We start from the raw sequence: 22,043 nt of genomic DNA, 5'->3' as shown, positions 1-22,043 counted from the left end.
CTTCCATGTTCTTGCTTCTCCATAAAACTTTCACAATTTGCGGATTTGTCGGTCTAGGATGGCAACTAGAACTTTCTCGTACCATAAGTCATCTGTGATTTGTACATCATCAGTGGGCACCACTCCGGTAGGATCCCCAATGCACTTCCGTAACATAGATACATGAAAAATCGGATGGACAGACTCTAATTTCGAGGGCAAATCTAACTCATAAGCTACTTGGCCCACTCTTCGAATATTCTTATAAGGCCCAATATACCGTGGGCTAAGCTTGACTTTCTTTCCAAACCTCATCACGCCCTTCATAGGCAACACCTTTAAGAATACCCAGTCATTAACACTGAACTCTAAGTCTCGTCGCCGCACGTCAGAATATGACTTCTGATTACTCTGTGTTGTCAACAGTCGCTCCTGGATAAGCTTTACCTTTCTACGACATGCTGAATCAAGTCTGGCCAATGTAACCCGGAATCTCCAACATCAAACCACCCTATAGGAGATTTGCACTTACACCCATACAAAGCCTCGTACGGAGCCATCTAGATATTGGACTGGTAACTGTTATTATATGCAAACATGATAAGAAGTAGATGTTCATCCCAACTTCTTTTAAAATCTAACATACATGCTCGTAACATATCCTCGAGCATCTGAATTGCGCGCTCGGATTTTCCATCAGTCTGTGGATGAAAAGTTATGCTGCGATTCACCCGAGTCCCTAGACCTCTGTGAAATGACCTCCAGAAATGTGCTATAAACTGGCCCACACGGTCCGATATAATAGATACTAGTACTTCGTGTAGCCGCACTAACTCCTTAATATATAACTTCGCACAATCTTCGGCTGTATATGTAGATCTGACTGGTAGGAAATGGGCTGATTTTGTGAGCCTATCGACTATCACCCATATAGAATTGAACTTACGATGAGAACAAGGTAAACCCGTGACAAAGTCCATGTTTATCGCCTCCCATTTCCACGTCGGGATCTCTATAGTCTGCATTATCCCTCCGGGCTTTTGGTGCTCTACCTTCGCTTGCTTGCAACTAGTACACTGGGTGACAAATGCAATAATGTTTTCCTTCATATCATTCCACCAGTACACATCCTTAATGTCATGATACATATTCATCGACCTAGGATGAATGGAGTACCACGAATAATGTGTCTCTGAAATAATCTTGTCTCGTAGCCCTGCCTCATCTGGGACACACAAACGACCCTTGTATCTAAGAAACCTATCTTCCTTGATATATAACAATGGCTTCTTTTGCTGCAGAACTCGATCTCTCAAGTTGACCAACTCTGGGTCCTCGTACTGCCTTTCCTTGACTTCAGCTATAAGAGATGATTTTGCTGTGTTTTGGAGTACAACTCCACCATCGTCAGAATCTACTAACCGAACCCCTAAACAAGCCAATTGATGAATCACTCTAGCTAATTCTATTTTCTCAGCCTCTACATGTGTTAAGCTACCCATAGATCGGCGACTTAAGGCATCTGCTATAACATTAGCTTTCCCTGGATGGTAGAGAATGTTAACGTCGTAATCTTTCAATAACTCTAGACATCGCCTCTGTCACAAATTCAACTATGTTTGCTTGAAGATGTATTGCAGGCTTTTATGATCTGTAAATACATCAACACGAATACCATATAAATAATGCCGCCATATCCTAAGGGCATGGACAACCGCAGCTAACTCGAGGTCGTGGGTCGGATAATTCCTCTCGTGCTTCCTCAACTACCTTGAAGCATACGCAATTACCTTCCCATGTTCCATAGGGACACATCCTAACCAGATACCTGAGGCATCACAATACATGGCATAACCCTCTGGACCTTCTAGAAGTGTTTGAACTGGCGCTGAGGTCAACCTGTTCTTAAGATCTTGGAAACTCCGCTCGCAAGCCTCTCTCAACTGAAACTTAGTTGCTTTCTGTGTCAACTTCATCAATGGTGCCGAAAGGGAAGAAAAACCCTCTACGAACCTCCGGTAGTATCCTGCCAAGCCTAAAAAGCTACAAACCTCTATCGGAGTGGTAGGTCTAGTCCAAGATTTCACGGCCTCAATCTTCTGAGTGTCTACCTTTATACCTTCATCGGATAAAATATGCCCCAATAATACTACAAACTTCAACCAGAACTCACATTTAGAAAACTTAGCATACAACTTACGATCACGGAGGGTTTGGAGTACTGCTCGTAGGTGGTCCGCATGCCCCTCCTCTGAACGTGAATAAACCAAAATATCATCAATAAATACTATCACGAACAGATCTAAAATTGGACGGAATAGGCTATTCATCAAGTCCATAAATACGGCAGGTGCATTTGTCAACCCGAAGGACATGACAAGGAACTCGAAGTGGCCATATCGGGTCCTAAAGGCTGTCTTCGAAATATCTTTCTCCCGAACTCTGACTTGGTGGTACCCCGCTGCAACTGATCAAACAAGTCATCGATCCATGGAAATGGATACTTATTATTAATAGTTACCTTGTTCAGCTGCTTATAATCGATACACATCCTCAGCGAGCCGTCTTTCTTCTGCACAAACAGTACTGGTGCACCCCAAGGTGAGGTACTGGGCGTTATGAAACCTTTCTCCGCCAAATCTTTTAACTGCTTCTTCAACTACTTCAATTTGGCAGGTGCCATTCTATACAGAGGGATGGATATTGGTTGAGTTCCCGGAAGCAAATCGATGCTAAAATCAATCTCTCGCTCTGGAGGAATACCTGGAAGCTCATCTGGAAACACATTTGTGTACTCTTTGACTACTGGAATAGACTGAAGTGTAGGTATCTCAGCATCTGCATCCCTAACTCGCACAATGTGATAAATACACCCTTTTGCGATCATTTTCCTCGCCTTCAGATAGGAAATAAACCTACCTCAGAGTGTCACTGTATTACCTACCCATTCAAGGACTGGCTCACCCGGAAAATGAAATCTGGCTACCTTTGCTCGGCAGTCAACTGTGGCATAGCAAGTTGCCAACTAGTCCATGCCCATGATAGCATCAAAATCCATCATCTCTAGCTCAACTAGGCCGGTGGAGGTCCGACGACTACAAACTGTCACCGAACAACCTCGGTAAACCCGTCTAGCAATAATGGGTTCTCCGACCTGTGTAGATACTGCAAAAGGATTACTTAGTATTTCATGCACTATACCAAACTTCCTTGCGACAAATGGGGTAATATACGATAAAGTAGATCCTGGATCTATCAAGGCATAAGCATCGCGAGAGCAAATGGTCAATATACCTATCACAACATCTGGTGAAGACTCCTGGTCTTGTCAACCCACTAAAGCATAGATACGATTGTGATTACCACCTGAACTGGAACCTCTACCTCTGTCTCGACCTCTACCAGCCAAAAACTGAGACTAATGCCCGGAAGGATGCACGGACATAGATGATACTGCTATTGAACTTGTTGGTTGTGCCAGAACTTGTTGGTTGTGCCATACCACCAGAATCTTTATTTGGGAAATCTTGCGTCATATGCCCCGGACGCCCACATGTACAACAAGCATCAAAACCCGCTCAGCATTGGCCCAAGTTTCCTCTACCACAGATGTCACACCGTGGCAAAAATGACCATATTTGCCCTGAACCTCATTATCGTTGCAAACTCGATGCCCGTGAGCCCTCACCTGGTCCTAACTGAGTATAGCGGTCATACATGTAACCCTGTAACTGAGGTGGCGGAGGCCTAGGTGGCCATCCGAAGTACTGTGGCCTATAACTACCATGAGACTGCTCTCGAGACCTGGCAAATCTCATCCTCTTACGCTGCCTTTGCTCAGTCCTATCTGTACCCTACTACCGACGCCTACCCCTTTCTATATTCTAGGTGAAAGACTGAATCCGGAAGATATCCATACTATCCTACAATGCAGCAGTGGAACATGCCTCGGTCAACTCTGGGCTAACCCTACTATAAACCTGTGGATCCTGTCCCACATAGTAGCAACTATGGATGGAGCATATATAGCCAATGAGTCAAAACGGAGACTATACCAAATCAAGTTCGATTGACCTCAAATTTTGCACACAAGTCATAATTGACATTATGGACCTACTCCAACTTCCGGAATCGGAATCCGACCCCTATATCAAAAAGTCCACTCCCGGTCAAATTTTCTAACTTTCGTTAATTGACGCTAAAATGAACTACGGACCTCCAATTCAACATCTGAACACGCTCCTAATAACAAAATCACCCTACGAAGCTATTGGAACCGTCAAAACTCTATTCCGGAGTCATCATCACACAATTCGAACTACGATCAATTCCATGACTTAAACTTCCATTTTAGGGACTATGTGTCCCATTTCACTGCGAAACCAAAAACAAATCCTCCAAGCAAGTCACAAAATCCAAAAATGAAATAGAGGGAGCAATAAATAGGGGTTCGGGAATAATACTCTCAAAACGACCGGCCGGGTCGTTACAGTTTTGCATTCCACTTCTTCTACTCGAACGCAAGAGCCACCTCACAAACCCGATGCACTAACACCAGCAAAACCAGCAATACAAACTCGACCGAAATGGTCCATATCCACCCTGAATCGCACCTGAGGCCCTCGGGACCCCATCGATTCATACTAACAAGACCATATACATTAACAAACTTATCAAAAAGCTCAAAATATCATAAATAACAGCAAAACTAGGAATAAAAAATCAAGATCAATCTCTCAACTTTCAAACCTTCAAACTTCGCCGAACGTGTCTGAATCTTACCAAATCAACTTGGAATGAATTCAAACATTGCACACAAGTTCCAAATGCCAAAACGGACCAAGACCAAGTATGAAAACAACAATCCAAACCCGATAGCATCAAAGTTAACTCATGGTCCAACTTATGAAATCTCTAAACATTCAAATTCCCTAATTTCGGCAAAAGAGCCAAATAATCCTAGGAACCTCCAATCAAAATTTGGACATACGCCTAAGTCCAAAATCACCATAGGAACTTATTGGAATCATCAAAACAAGAGTCGTTTACTCAAATGTCAAACTTTGGTCTTGTCACGACCTAAAATCCCATATAGGCCGTGATGGCGTCTAACGTCACCGTCAGGCAAGCCAATAGTGAATTATCTACCTAATTACTCATTTTAATTTTTTTTTAAAATCATAAATCCCATTAAATAAATAAAGTAAAAATTTGGTACTCGTAGAAGCCCGTGATTCTTTTTACCAATTTCCGTGTAAAGTATAAATTACAAGGAAAAATAATAATAATTACGTGAACATCCACTAGGAACCCCCCAAACCCGGTATCATAATTGTATGATAATCTACTAGAAAAAAAAAATACAACATCTGTCTGGAATACAAGTTAGACAGGACAATGTAAACTACTCTGATGGAGACTCTGTATGTTGCGGATCGTAACATGGAATGCAGCTCACCGTAAAGTCCCCGCAATAGCCGTGCCCTTGCACCCTAAAGACTACCAAACACATATATACATGCACAATAACTGCAGCAAGTATTGCATGAGTACGTAAATCAACGCGTACCCAGTAAGTATCTAGCCTAACCCCAGAGAAGTAGTGATGATGGGTCGACATCGACACTTACTAGTGGTCCAATATATTAAGTGCAATAGAAAGTAAACAAGTATGAGGCATGGTAAATAAATAGTGTAAACAGATATAGGTATGTGGTACGATCCTCCTCTGAACAGTAAACACAAGCTCTCAATTATTGGTCACCTCATCAACCGAAGTATATATGTAAAATGATCCCCACGAGTTAGATCGTCACAACTAAAATCAGGAAAACTCAAGGATACGATGGATTCTTGTCAAATACTACGCACGACGCTGCCGAGCCGAACGGCTCGATCTCATAAGAGTATTTCATGAAGCTGCTGAGGCGAAAGGCCTAATCCAGAATAATGTGTACACTACTGAGGGTCAAACAACACGAACCATAGATGCATCTATTATACTACTGAGGCGAACGACCCTATCCCATAAGAGTAGTGCTATCATACTGCCGAGGGGAACAACCCGATCTCATAAGAATATGATACTACCGAGGCGAACAGCTCGATCCTATAAGAATATGATATTGCTGAGGCAAACGACCCGATCCCATATGAATATGATACTTTAATTGGTTTCTGACCCCACTCACGAATGTACGTGTGAGTTACTATATTTCAAGAAGCTTTTCGCTGAAAACGCACAACGCGAGAGAAATTCGTAAGGGAAGCACTATTATTTCACGGCTAATCAAGTTGCTCATCAAATCTCTACAATAGCGAGTCTATCACTCTACGCAAGCCTAGTCTCAGGTCACAATGCGAAATAAAGGAATTAAACATGCAAGGTTAACTCAAGTAGTACGATTAAAGCAAGGCGTGAACCTAAGTCTACCCAGACGTAATCAGGAATTCTAGCATACGCATGGACACTCGTCACCTCATACGTGCATAGCTCCCACAACATGTAGCATACAACAAGAACAACACCTACGGGGTAAATTCCCCCTCACAGGGATAGACAGGAGACTTACCTTGCTTCGAAGTTCCATAACCAGCTCCAACGCCTCTCTAGCACCTCAAACCAATGCCCATCGATTCGAAACTAGTCAAACAATCATGAAAACCAATAAAAATATAATCCAACATCATAATTAATCAATTTATAAAAGTTCCCAACTTCGCTCGATAAGTCAACACCCGGGCCCACGTGCCCGGATTCTGAAAATTTTTGAGGATAAACTTTACCCATAACGTTACGAAATCAAATATGTGATTTATTAATAATTAAATTTCCAAAATCGTGGTCAAAATCCAAAAATATCAATTTTTGGGTTTTCTATTAAAATCCCAAAATTTCCATAATGTTTCATGTATTTACAAGCCCAACTTCGTATACTTAACTTACAACTTGTATAAATCACCTACCTTATGATTGACGATGAAAATGGCACTCCAAAATCGCCCCAAAGCCGGCTGCCATGGAAGAAATGAGGTGAAAATAAGCCAAACCCCCGTACTTAACAAGGCATTCTGCCCAGCGATCATCGCACATGCGGTCAATTAACCGAATCTGCGGTTCCGCAGGTGCAGCCCAAAATTTTGATTTTGCGGTTCCCTTAAGGCCTCCCCTCCTCCGCATCTGCGGGTATGCTTTCGCTCCTGCGAAGTCGCACCTGCGCCCATCCCTCCGCTTCTGCAAAAATAGCTCCCTTCCCCTATTCCGCTTCTACGACCAACAGCCCGCACCTGCGAGCTCGCAGGTGCGCAAATTCCCTCGCATTTGCACAACCACCGCCTCTCGCCAAGAACCTCTTCTATGATCCCTTTGGCCGCTTTTGCGTCTCTGCACTTTCGGCCAAAACCTCACAGGTGCGGTTACACCAGATCTGCTGCCACCAAAATTTGCATAAGGCCAAATTCTCGCTCTGATTTCAATCCGAATCAAACCCTAGGCCCCCGGCAACCCATCCAAACGTACCAACGCCATACTTTACGCACGAGTCACAAATCACAATACAAACCTATTCCAAGGTTTGGAACCCCAAACGCACATCGATAACACCAAAGTCCACTTCAAATCAAACTTAAGAGATTCTTAAACTTTCAAAATTCCAACATTACATAATAAGCGTCGAAATGTTCCCGGACCACCCGATACTCAACCCAAACATATGCCCCAGTCCAAAATCATCACACGAACCTATTGGAACCTTCAAATCTCGATTCCGAAGTCATTTACTCAAAAGTCAAACCTTGGTCAACTCTTCCAACTTAAAGCTTTCGAATTGTGAATTTTTCATCCGAAACAACTTCGAACTTCCCAAAATTCAATTTTGACCATACATACAAGTCCTAAAACAAGAAGTGAAGCTACTCAAAGCCTCAAACCGCCGGACGACGCGCTGGAGCTCAAAATGACCGATCGGGTCGTTACATCCTCCCCCACTTAAACATATGTTCGTCCTCGAACGTGCCAATAACTGCTTCGGATTTGCCCCAAAGTCACTGTTCAACACCTTGTGCACCTACCTGTGCCACCACAACCCAGTTGAGAACCTTAGCTCGAGCCATACCGAAGATCCTCCCTTCTATTTTAGCCAACAAGCCTTAGGACCAAATTCCAACCTCCAAATTTCTCGACAATAACTAGTTCTAACATACGAACACTGTATCAATCTCTACATGCTGAACCCACACATGATCATGCACCCATGCTGACATCACACAATGCACTGCATAACTCATTTGCCCAAGGCAACCTCCTCCAAGCACAACAGGTGCAAACTCGCAGACCCGATGCCTGTAGTATACCTCATGACACATATAAGCCCGGTCTCAACCCTCACAATACTGCAACGATGAAAAAGATGCGCTGGAACTCATAACCATTTGTCAAATCAATAACTTGCGGAGTTTCTTCGCTTGACAAGAACCGTTACCTCATTCTGAACTGAATAGCGACATTCCCTCTTTAATATACCTTACATAAATCTGATAGTACCGATTTTAGGTCCATTAACCTTGTCTCATACAGTACTAGTTTCTAATGAAATAAGACACCTCAAACACTGACCAAGATCTCGTATAATTCCATCAATGCGCCAATAAGATACAACCCGAATACGACATATAAGGGAGAACGAACTATGGAAAAAGAACTACCCAGCCCGCATAATGAATAAAATGGCTGAAGAGATGCTATGAACCTTTCTCAGAGAATGAGAAAAAAAATACACAAAAATAAGTACTGGGAACCGTATTCAACATCTCACTATTGCGGCATGCAACCCGATCCATACATGATACCGTTGCGGTGTGCAACCGATCCAAACAACATACTCATGGCGGCGTGCCACCCGATCCACACATAACAATCAATAAGGAAATACTCATCGAGCCATAATGCTCATACCTACGGAATGACCGAATATCGTACACAAGTACGCCAGGTGCATAATACAACTCTATGGAGACGGATAGCGCCATGCGCTACAAAACTCGAGCTCAACTATGGTGTAATAACGACAAGCTACACAGGACTACAACACACGTGCGAATAATCAAGCCATCTCACAACCCACATGGCATAATTGAGTATTATAGAGAATAACTGATGATAGGAATAACACCCAACACTCGAAGACTCCTCCATAAGTAGTACTATGCTGAATGAACACATCTGATCTAATGTAAATCTAATAGAGGACCTCAAGCCGATTTTGCTTATCCCATACTGGGCTAATAACCTTCCAAGGATCCACAATACCCCTTTTCATGACACATAAGAGCATCTATCGAATCTGGAACAAACTCACACAGTCCATAACTAAAGGAATACAGAACCTCCCAATCATAACCTCTCCCATTGGAGATAGTACTAAAATCTCCATACCTTATTTAAATCTCTAATAATCAAATGACTAACATGACACACTTATACAATTTTTCCGTGGGATACGCTCCCACGACCTTCCGTACCAAGTAGCAAAGTCTGCACCCTCTAACACAGGACACCGTTCTGAGGTGACACTAAAGATAATGCCAGCTTACTCGAAACATCTGAATTCTTCCCTGCTCATCCGAGATCGAGACATTCTTATCAACACCGAGCCTCAACCTTGATCCTCAACCTCATATTCCCATGACGCTCACTGCACCTATCATGCCGCTACGCGAGAGTACCAGAATTCATCATAACCCTGAACTACTAGTGGAATAAGCACTCCATTGGCTAGAAACCTTTTACTTAACTCATTGCAACATGCAACTGAATTCCCATAACCATAGAAAATGGAAACCTCAAGTTGTGGTCTAAACCGCCATAGCTCTTCCAGGATCCATTTTTACATAACAAGGCCATTTGAATCAAATACCTCCCAAATCAATCAAATTATGGTGGCTGTCAAGCCCACACGTACAACCACAAACCACTTGTATAACTTAACACGCCGAAGGAACTGATCATTGCCACAATCATGCTGATTCCAACCATTACTAACCAATCCAACTTCTTTCAATTTACTCTTGACTTGCCTTAGAAATAATAATAGCTCCATTTAAAAACATAACGAACACACTCATCACTCATCCTGAGTGACCCCGAATCACGAGACCATATCGTCTCAATTCCCATGAACCATATCATACCCTCCTCAAGCGTGCAATAGCATCTCCAACTTGTACATCCATTCTGCAAGACATTCCGCGAATCTGAAGCTGTTTCTCTTATTCCTTCAATACTACCCCACATACCCGATGATAACATAGAAACTTCCCCAAGCATTCTTCACACTCTTCTGCAAAATCCTGGTCTTCAGTCACACAACAAACCCAAAATCCTTAGACACAACGCTTACATCCTTGAACCTATTAGAACCACTATTGAGAGTCACCCACTCTGACCTAGTCCCGAATATAATTAAATTACAATGCTCTGTTAGCACATGAACACTCCCAAAGAAGCAAACAGAATAATTCTTTTCCTTGTACATCACATCCACAAGAAGCATAAACTCTGAGTCTTCCCAAAACCTGCACATGAATCAATAAGGCAAAATATAGCACACATTCATCAAACTATTTGCTCGAATTACCCCTAAAGTTTTCTTTTCTTAGTCATAAATAATCCACAAATGCACTGATAACCAGAAACTGCACAAGCAGACAACCACGTGATCCAATCGTAGACGGTGGGCTCCCCCACATAGCTGTAAACTACAATCACATAAATGTAGAACCCACCAAGATTCCTCCTTCTAAATTACCATGATCTCGAATCGTCAACCTGCCAAATTTCTCGTAGTCTCTTGTTAAACTTTTCATGAACATTCCAAATTATCAGCCACAATCGCATATTCGACCTTCTACCGGGTAGTAAGTAGAACTCTTCGTAGAAACATCATCAAAACCATGCAATAGTTAACTTGCTCACAAAAGATAACACACGTGTGGAATTCCATACCGATATCTTCCAAGGATACTGAACTGGGTACAACTACCATGAAATCAATAACCCTCCCGAGCCCATGCTCGTCCCCCAAAAATAGTTTCTCTTTTCAAGAATAACAGTGAAAACCCTAATCCTTTACCGAAATCGTCAAAAAGTATGAGATAGTTTGAAAACTGTAATTTTTTCCAAAAATCCTTTCCAAAATAAGTAAGATGTTTCATTTCCTTTCCAGATGGCAAGTGTGAAATACCTCTCTATGCTCACATATCAATGTGTGTAAAAGTCATGAATGACGTGATACCGTACAACATGAGAAAAAATGCATCTCTATACATGTATATCATGTGTGCATGCCAATGCCATGTATCTCAGAGATGAATCATGTACTTACACTCTCAGAGTACTCAATCTCACTGCTTCTCACTTTCCACTCATCATGCTCAACCACTCGGTAATGTATATGGCTCATACGTCCCAGGGAAATCCATCCCGGAACATATACAACACTGACTATAAGTCACCCAGTACCGAGGAAAAAGGGCAATCCAACCCTGTGGAGAAATCCATCTCCAGGTAGTAAGTACTTCGGACAAATCCATGTCTAGAGAAATCCATCCCTCAATAGTATTATCCGCGCTCACTAGGGGTGTGTTATAGACTCCGGAGGGACTCCTGCAGCCCAAGCGCTATCATAATCATCAATATAACCGCTGTGACGTGCAGCCCGATCCCATAACTGTCACTCATAATCAGGCTCTTAGCCTCACTCAGTCATCAATCTCTCCAGTCTCACCCACGGGCTCACAATGTCATGAAAACTGACCCAGAACAATGATATGATGAATCAATAAGTAACAACTGAGACTGAGATATGATATGAATATATAAATATGACTGAGTACGAAATATCAATGAAATTAGTGAGATGACAGCAAGCAATGACCTCTATGGGTCCTAACAATATCAGCATAAAGTCTAAACATGATATCTAGCATGATTGACAGCTCAGTTACTTTATCACATGGTGAAAACACAAATATCAACGAAAATAGGGCCACTATACAGTGCCATGGAAACAATGGAATCACAATTCACAGGGTGCACGCCCACACGCCCGTCATCTAGCATGTGTGTCACCTCATTACTAATCACACAACACGTAATTTGAGGTTTCATACCCTCAGCCACAAAACCAAACCGTCAGGACTGAACCCCTCTAACTCAACCAGGCTATGCAGGCCGTCAAAACCCAAGAGTATTAGGTCAATCAGTGCATATACATCGTATGAGGAGACTGATAGTATACCTGTAATAACATCGGGTGATGATTCTTGATCATGTCATCCTACTAATGCATAAATATGGTTTTGAGGACCGCTCGAGCTAGATGCTCCGCCTCTGCCTCTACCACGACCCATTGGTGCTTGTGAACCTTACCCAGGTCGGTGTACTAATGATGACGAACCAGCTACAGATCCTGCAGACAAAGCTATGCTTGCATCACCTCTCGTCGGACAATCCCTCAAAACGTGGCCAAGATAACCCCATGTATAACAAACACCCAACCCCATACGGCATTGCCCGACATGCTGCTTACCACACTAAGCACATCACGGCAAGGGCGGCCTCATCTGACTTGACTCGCCTCTATACTGAGAACTTGAGGCCCTAGAATTTTGACCTGGCCCTAAATATGTGGAACGATCAAATCTCTTACCGCCAAACTGAGGGGGTGCGCTAGCCGATGGCTGGGCTGGATACCTCGAGTAATGTTGTCTCTAACCACCCCAAAACTCACTAGAAGGACCCGAAGACCTCGTTCTCTTATTCTGGGCCCTATCATGCTCACGATCGGCCCTCTACTTCTGCTTGCGCTCCTCTACACCCTGAGTGTATGCCTGAATAGGAGAAATATCCATTTCTGGATGAAGTGAGACCGACATACAATTGTTAAGCAAGTGCGGCTCTAACCCCATCACGAACCGGTGAACCCGATCCTCCATCTTAGATACAACTGTGGGAGCATACCTAGCCAACAAATCAAGCTGAAGACTGTACTCCCGAACACTCATGTTACCTTGTCGAAGGGTCAAGAATATATCAACTCTGGCCCGTCTAAGCTCTGGTGGCCGATAATGATGAAGAAAAGCTTTTGTAAACTCCTGCCATACTGTTGGAGGGGCATCCTTACCTCTGGACAATTCCCAAGACTCGTACCAATTAACTGCAGCATCTTGATGTCTATAGGAAGCTAGCTCAACTGACTCAGTCGCAGTAGCCTTCATTACCCTCAAATTCTCTGCATCCTATCGATAAATACCTGAGGGTCCTCATTTGGATCTGCTCCAGTGAATACCGGAGGGTCCAAATTAATGCAATCACGAACCCTCGCACTGACGGACCTATCTACATGACCAATACCTACCTCTTGACGTCAAGCTTGTGCGGCTACTAATCGAGTTAATAGCTGAATAGCATCTCTCATCTCCTGACTCGGTGCATCTGGCTGAGGAGCTGGACGTACAGGGGCGGGCGCTGGAGCTGGTGCCCCTTGGAGCTCTTCTGGAGAAGGCGAGGTATCTGAAGTCTGAGATGGAATCTCACTATGAGACTCTCCCTGAGCCCTGGTAACTCATGGCGCTCGACTAGTAGTCTCACCAACCACGGACTTGCCCTTCTGGCGGCTGTGGTCTTCGTAGGCATCACTGAAAACGTAACATATTGTTAGGAACATGAATTCCTATATCGCACGATCTAAGATAAAAAGAGAGGACAACATCCTATATGTCCTTTAGACTCCTATCTATAAGTGTGGTGCATAACACACCTATAAACAAGACTCTACTAGACACGGTCTGTAGACAACCCTAGGACAAAACTGCTCTGATACCACTTTTGTCACGACTCAAACCGATGGGCCGCGACAGGTGCCTGAGTCCTACCTGTCGAACACCCTTAAGCATGCGACTAATATATCAACATGAATAATATCTACTGAATTACGAGAATAACATGCATGAGGAAAATCTGTCCAAAAGACATATATACATATACGTTCGGAATACGTAGGGCGAGCTGACAAGGCTTCTATAGACAGCTATATATCCAAAACTAGAAGCCGACAAAGCCACATACTAACCAACTATACATTACTGTCTACAGACCTCTATTAGAATATACAACTGTACAAGGATGGGACTGGCCCCCATCATACCCATATATATATACAAACATATCGTACCCAGACCAAAAGCAGCTCTGGATCAAATGGAGCACACCAACTCTCGCTGATCAAGGATCCTAAGGAGGGGGACCGTCAGCTTGTCTACCTACACCTGCGGGCATGAAATGCAAGCCCCGGGAAATAGGGCATCAGTAGAATAATGTATTGAGTATGTAAGGCATAAAAATTAGTACATATCAGACATAGATGAAACATGGAATAAAGAATTCCGCCTATAAAACTAAATCACTTTGTAAATCCTGAAATATTTATAATGTCATGCACGTGCGCATAAATGTCGTGTCATGCATAGATATAGGTGTACATAACATCATCAAGCCTCTGAGGGCATCCCATCATATCATCTCGTCCACTGTGAGTAAAATCATCAACATATACCAGCTGATCAGGTGGTACTGCGTATATAACGCCGTAACCTTTTCCCATATCCCATATACATATATATACGCGTATATAACGCCATCTGGTCATGGGTCAATGTACATGTATAAATGAATGAAATGCATAAAAATAGGTTAATAAGATAAATATACCTTTTGGATAAACTTTATCAACTACGTATTTTTCTGAGACCGGTGAACAGAATATGTAATAATAAGTTACATGGGAATTCAAGAACATAGGCACCTCTAATACTTCTATGAATAGAGTCATTTATGGAAGTTGTGAATTTGCTCGTTTCGTTTGTATCGTGTGTGTCATGCCAAAAAGAAAGAAGGGATAGCCTTAACATACCAGAGTCGATTCTCTTGACAATCCCTCTAACACACGTTAATTGTGACAAAACACGTGACGGCAAGATTGGAGTAGGAAAAATTTCGTATGATATTATTGTTGAATTGTTTAAGATGCTATGAAATCTCACGTTACTTATGTGTGATCAACTAGATTTTCACTGGTCGTTCTTATATTTCATACCTAGGTACGTGATTACTTGAGATAAATTAGAGGGCTTCGTAATGTAAACAGTAAACATGTAAATCTACTGAACCATTTCAAATGCTTCTCTTAGATATTGCTATTTGGAGATATAAGATTGTGCTTTCAAGAAAATAACACTTCAGTAGCTAATCTCGTTCAAGCAATGGAAGCTTCATTACTATTATTATATGCACCTCTCTTGAATTTGGAGGGGTCTTATACTTGGTGTCACATAACACCCTTAAATGTGTCACCTTTCACTCTCTTGTAAGAGTCATTACATGGGAGGGGGTGCTGCCCCATTGGGGTTCTTTAATTATCCAAAGATTGTTAATTAATTACCTACTAATTTTAATTAACTTGCTAATTCTCCCATTAACCAATAATCTACATAATTAAGAATTATCTCAAATTACTTAAAATACTACTCACTTTTAATACAATTTATGTACCCTACTATCGTGGTTATGGGGTACCTTGTATGGCATTAGTCCATAAATACCGGGTATTATAGTTCGGACCGTATTTTATCCTAAATCAACAACCTTCTACGAAATTCATTCTCTTTGATTCGCTTACCCTTTAACCTTTACGACACTTACTTATCACCTGTTATAAATAGCATGAATGCTTATAAACTCAAGTTAAATCTCATCCCCGAGTCTACGTCGATTAGCTGACGACGAAACTTTAACGTACGAAAATGTGAAACGTAACAGGGGCATTGATGCTAGGAACTCGTATAATGCTGAGTGGTTGTGTGTGTGATGAGGTGGGTATTTGCGTTAGACAGCTTAGGTATGTTGAGAGTGAGAGTATCTAGGGTTATCACCATGAAATCATTCAATTGACATGCATACTTGACATGTAGGCATAGAGATGTATTATTCCTCATGCTAGTTGTAACTGACATGTTCTTATCAGTGTTGTGCTCTACTTGTTATACTTGAAAGCATGTCTAAATTCGTATGATATATGAACGAGTAGATTTTGATAACTACTTTGAGTTACTTATTGCTATTGTCATCATTATATCCGTGTTGTCATTTATATTGGTTTTGACTGTCTTCTTCTTAGCTCGTCACTGCTCTTAGCCCAAGGTTAGTTTGGTTACTTATTGAGTACATGGGTTTGGTTGTACTCATACTACACTCTGTACTTTGTGTGCAGATCCAGGTACATTTGGACGTGGTGATTTCTAGATCCATGTTGGTGCCAGTATTTGGAAACTTCGAAGTAGATGCTATGATGTCCGTAGACATTGAATCTTTTTCCCTTATTTTTCTTATTTCTGTTCTATTGTTCAGACAGTTGTACTACGGATTTGGTTTATATTTTAATACTCAGTAGTACTCATGTACTCGTTGACACCAGATTTTGGGGATGGTTATAGTAGTTTTGTTATTGTTTTTATGAAAGAATTATGATATTTTTGCTATTAATTTTATCAAACCATGTTTAGTCAAAGTTTAGTTAGTATGTGACTGTTGGCTTGCCTGGCAAGTAGTGTTAGGCATTGTCGCGGTTCCTATGGGAGTTGTGTCATAAAACCAACCCAGGGCATGTGCAGCAGCACCTACAGCTACTCATGATCGTGCTAGAGCAGCGCCATTTGAGCCTCAAATGATGAGATTCCAGTTCAGGATGAGCGAGGGGTGCTAACACACTTTCCAAAGGGATTTATTGCTACTACAATGCGTCATGATACCTTGGTCTGTATGGTTGGCGTTATGGAGATGGATCATGCATGTGTGCATCCTATGGCACCAACCGCTTCTCAGGCCGGGGGAAGAGCTCTGAATTAACTACTCGTACTCCGGAGCTGATGGATCAGGGATATCAGAACCCAAGAGCGTTACCAGTTAGGGCGTTCAACTTATGGTTGCAGCATAGCCGGAGGTTAGACCCGTGATGTCAGCTGATGAGATGAAGAGGATTGTGAAGTTCCTAAAGTTATTTCCTCCTCACTTTAGTGGTGCTCCTTCAGAAGATTCTCAGGAGTTCTTGGATCAATGCCATGATATTTTGCACAATTTGGGACTTGTTGAGTCCAACAGAGCTGATTTCCCTATCTTTCATATGCACGGTTCATCCAAGAGGTGGTGGCACACTTATGAGATGGGTAGGCCAGTAGGATCATCTCCTCTTACTTGGGCCCAGCTTTCATAATTGTTCTTGGGGAAGTACATCCCACTCACTTAGAGAGATGAGCTACGCATCTAGTTTGAGCATCTTCTGCAGGGTGGTATAACAGTCACCCCGTATCAGACAAGATTTGCGGATATTCATAGAGGGGCACACCTATAGTATTAGACTTCAAATGGCTAGAGAGGTCGAGACTGAGACTTCTTTCACTCATGTAGTTGAGATTGCTAAGAGGATTGAGCGCATTCGAATCACGATCCCGAAATCCCACCTTATGGATCGTGATGGCACCTAGTCTCTACGACTAGGTAAGCCTATCACACAACAACCTCAGACAGGAAATAACAATTTAATATTAAATAAAACTAAGAAAAATGGCCCAAAACATAGCCAATATCATAATACAACTTTCACAATCCCAAAACCCGGTAATATAGAGTCATAAGCTCTATGGAGAGGACAGAAGATATTCTAAAATATAATATTATTTTGGATCACAATTTAAACAATAGCTTAAGCTATTGTTATGAAGTCTCCAACCGCACAAGCACATCCCTCAAAAGCAACATGATATGAAGTACCTGGATCTGCACAAAATGTGCAGAAGCGTATTATGAGTACACCACAAGGGTACTTAGTAAGTATCAAGGCTAACCTCGGTGTAGTAGTGACGAGGTTCAAGTCAAGACACTCACTAATCAAATAACCTGTGCAAAATATTAATATAAATCTAACAACAGAAAATAAAATAAATAAATGAAAACAAAGAGTAATCATGTGACGAAACAACAAAATAATCAAGGCACAAATAAAATATAAATGGGAGCGATTAAGGAAAAACAATGACAATTCTAACCACCAAACTGTTCAGACACAGGATTTACAATAGGAGTCACCCTGAGGCACCACACCTCATAGCCAAAATTCTCAAGTCACAAATCACGAATCTTATACACATGGCACCTCGAGCCCTCATTATCAATCACCCTCGCATGACAAAGATCTCGTGCCATAATATAAGTCACAACCCCATGGACAACTACTCACGTGTTGCATGTATAATTCACTTGCCAATATCACAACCACCTAGCGTGGTCACACGCTACATGTCCAAATCGTATCGCAGAGAAAGAAGATATACAAGAATACATGTACATGAGATATGAACATCAAGTTTCATACTCCTGGACTGGTATACATGACATGTTACGGTGTATGCATGAGCAAGTGTACTATCACAACTCAAATCATCAAGTAATATCAGAGACACCATGTAGCACATTAGGAATAACACAATAAATCATGTAAGATACATGACATACACAAGGAAGTCAAAAACAACAACTTGGATACTCATCTTACATCAACAACATGCCCCTAGGCCATCATATAACATCCCCATATAGCCAACCTTAGTACACCGCATGTGCACATAAATATGATATGACACTTTTATTTTGCCACATGCGTATATAGCCACCCTTATTTTGCCATGTGGGAAGCCCGAGATAATGCCACCCTTATTTCACCCCACGCGCATAATAATAGACACAATCACACCGCAAAATCTCGTGCTGACACCCCCAATCAATCCGCTCAATATGTCAACAAGTGCCATGATACCACAAAATAACAACACCAAGTGCCACAATATCACAACAGTGATACCAAGTCACATCGAGATATAATCTCACAACTTCCGATAATAGTGCACAAGGGCATTGCAAATAATCTTAATAGCGGAGGGGTATTCAATTATATAAAGTATGAATACGGCTAAATAAATATAATGAGTATGACCAAGTAGTCATAAAGTGATTTCAACATGTTTGAAATAAAGTTCACTATCACATAAAGGCATATTAATAGCCTTCGGTCTAATCCGATCGAAGCCACACATCGCCCACGGCTCAACAACAATGTGTTCAAGAATTTTAACGATAACACAATGAAACGGATGGAATAAACTTAACAATGAAATATATTCCATGAAATAACAATTTTAATTAAATATATATAAATAACCTAAGAGTCTAAACCGATCAAATACCATATATAAGCCAATGTTCACCCTCGTCACCTTATATACACGACTTTTACACAATTCAAATAGTGCAATCAGACCAAATCCTATGGAAAAGTTTCACCTATACAAAGTAAGGCAAGATACTTACCTCAATTAGGCCAATTCATCACTCAAAAATAGCTTTTCCTTTAAAGTTTACCTCCGCTCGGCTCAAATCTAATGCAAAATGTCATAATACTATCAAACAATGCAAGAGAAACCAATTCTGATTAGTGAAGTTAAAAACTTTAACTAAAATCAAAAAGTCAACCCCGGCCCGGCACCCAGGAACCACAAAAAACTCACAAATTCCGAACACCTATTTCGATATAAGTCCAACCATACCAAAATTATCTAATTCCAACCTCAAATCGGCCTTCAAATCATCAATTTATGTTTTACAAAATTATTTACTAAAGTACTCAATTTCTCCAATTCAAATCATAAATCAACGACTAAAATCGAGGTTGGAATCATAAAATACTTATCCCAGTCTAAGAAGTGAAAATTCTCCCCAACATCACCCCAAAACCGAGCTCTAAAACCTTGTAAGAAAAAGTAACTAAATTTTGAAAGAAGTAAAATGCAGCAGTTTCCCAACCCGAATCAGATCCTAGATAATCCCAAAACTCATATTTGATAAGCCCAACATGATCCTTGCGAGATTACACTCATGACAGCCTTTTGAATCACCTAATTTTGCCTTAAAACGAGGGAGATATGATGTTTTGAAATCTTAAAGAAAGTCTGAAAATTTCATGGACATAAATAACATTTTTGTAATTATTTACACCAGCAATAAGAAAATCATCGTTTTAGCACCCCAAAACTCATTCCGAACCTCCCGAACACAAACCATATATGTATTTCAATCATAAAATACGTTACAAACCTGCTTGCACACTCAAAACACCGAAAAGGTTGCTCTGACCCGATACTAATCATGGTCAAACTCCAAATACTTAACTAGTTTCTCAACCAATGATCCAAAACACACTTGAGACCCTCGAGACCCAATCCAGTCATACCAACAAGTAAAAATACATTATTCAAACTTATCCAAAGCCTCAAAATACACACATGAACATCATAACAAAGAATCGAGGCTCCGAATAGAATTTCTCTTAAGTTGTCAAATCTTTATTCATTTAAAAGAGTGTCTGCATCATACTTAAACACTTCAGATTACTTACAAACTTTGCACACAAGCTCAATTCAACTATATAGACCTATCCAAAGTCTAGGAACACCAATTAGAGTCCAATAACATCAGAGTCAACTCTTGGTACAACTTAAGAACTCTTAAGTTCTTCAAATTGCCAGCTTTCGACAAATAGTGTCTAATTCTTCTAGGAACCTCCAAAACCAAATCCAAACATGCGTACAAGTCTAAAATCATCATACGAACCTATCGGAATAATCAAAACCTGATTCCGAGTTCATTTACTCAAAAGTCAAATCTTAGTCAACTCTTCCAACTTAAAGCTTCCAAATCAAGACTCACTCTTCCAAATCAATCCCTAACAACTCGAAAACCAAAACCGACCATCTACTCAAGTCATAATACATCATATGAAGCTACTCAAAGTCTCAAATCACCGAATGGAATGCTAAAGCTAAAAATGACCGGTCGGGTCATTACATTTTCCCCTACTTAAACATATGTTCGTCCTCAAACATGCCAATAGTCTTCACAAAGCCATCAAATCACTGTATAAGTTCGCCATGACAATGCCCATGGGTTATCTCATGTCTTTCCAATCCATATAAGTCTAACAACACAATATAACCGAAGATCTTAACTTTAACACTGGCTCACAACCCGATCTCCAACTTTCAAAATTCATTATAAGACCCGATTCTCGCATCTATATGATGTATAAGTCTGAATCAAGCTGTATCAAGTCGTAACTATATCCCTAGTATAATCACATGATATTTCACTTAACTCAGATACATATAGCAATAGCTTCCGACCACCATAGCTGCTCAAATAGCAAACCTGGTATCGATATCTAACCTCCTATAAAAAAAACCTTGTTCCAAATCATCGTACACTGCCAATGATGAATGGAATATGCAGAAACTCATAACCACCATCACATCAACAAGTCATGGAGCTCTCTTGCCTGACAAGAACCATAAACAAAAATCATAGTTGACTAGTGATACTATTCTTCCTAACAATCCTTAATCAAATCTAATGACACTCATTTCAGGTCCAACAACCTCACCTCAACCAGTACAAGCTACTCAACCAACCTATCACACCAATGCCACCTAGTGCCACAAACCATGCAATCCATGCAACAAAGAACAATAACTCAAATATACCCAATGATGGAAACAGAAGGCGCAATGCTATGAACCTGTCACACAAAGGAGAAACAAAACACATTAAATAAGCACAAGGATCATATCCCGACATAAATTCGTTGCGACGCATGATCCAATCCAAACACTGGTCCATCTGGAATTCCTCGATCCATGATTTGCACAATCAACAACCATATGCGTACCAATCAACAAACAAGCGAAACGCATGAACCTAACCATGGAGAAACGAATATCACTATATACCACAAACAGGAAGACCATAACCAAGGCGCAATCAACCATTCAACACACCAGGAGCCAACTCACTCGAATTTAGTCACAAAGCCCAAACAAAACCGCATTATGTGTATAAATAGTCGAGA

The 22,043-nt window shown here is 41.2% G+C and overlaps 1 protein-coding gene across 1 annotated transcript; it reads right to left on the bottom strand.

The window, feature by feature from the left end:
• Positions 1–12,828: 12,828 nt before the first annotated feature.
• On the bottom strand, positions 12,829–13,254 carry LOC138894048 (uncharacterized). Its single transcript, XM_070178722.1, has one exon. It carries the CDS (start codon positions 13,252–13,254, stop codon positions 12,829–12,831), a length of 426 nt encoding a protein of 141 aa, XP_070034823.1.
• Positions 13,255–22,043: the final 8,789 nt, after the last annotated feature.

Source organism: Nicotiana tomentosiformis, chromosome 6 (assembly GCF_000390325.3).
Source record: "Nicotiana tomentosiformis chromosome 6, ASM39032v3, whole genome shotgun sequence".
NCBI classification, from domain to species: domain Eukaryota; kingdom Viridiplantae; phylum Streptophyta; class Magnoliopsida; order Solanales; family Solanaceae; genus Nicotiana; species Nicotiana tomentosiformis.
Note: the sequence above shows the minus strand (reverse complement) of the source record. Positions and strands in the feature narration are given on the sequence as shown.

Excerpts from the sequence above, each read along its gene's own strand:
- LOC138894048 (XM_070178722.1), bottom strand. The coding sequence starts at position 13,254 with ATGAAGGCTACTGCGACTGAGTCAGTTGAGCTAGCTTCCTATAGACAT.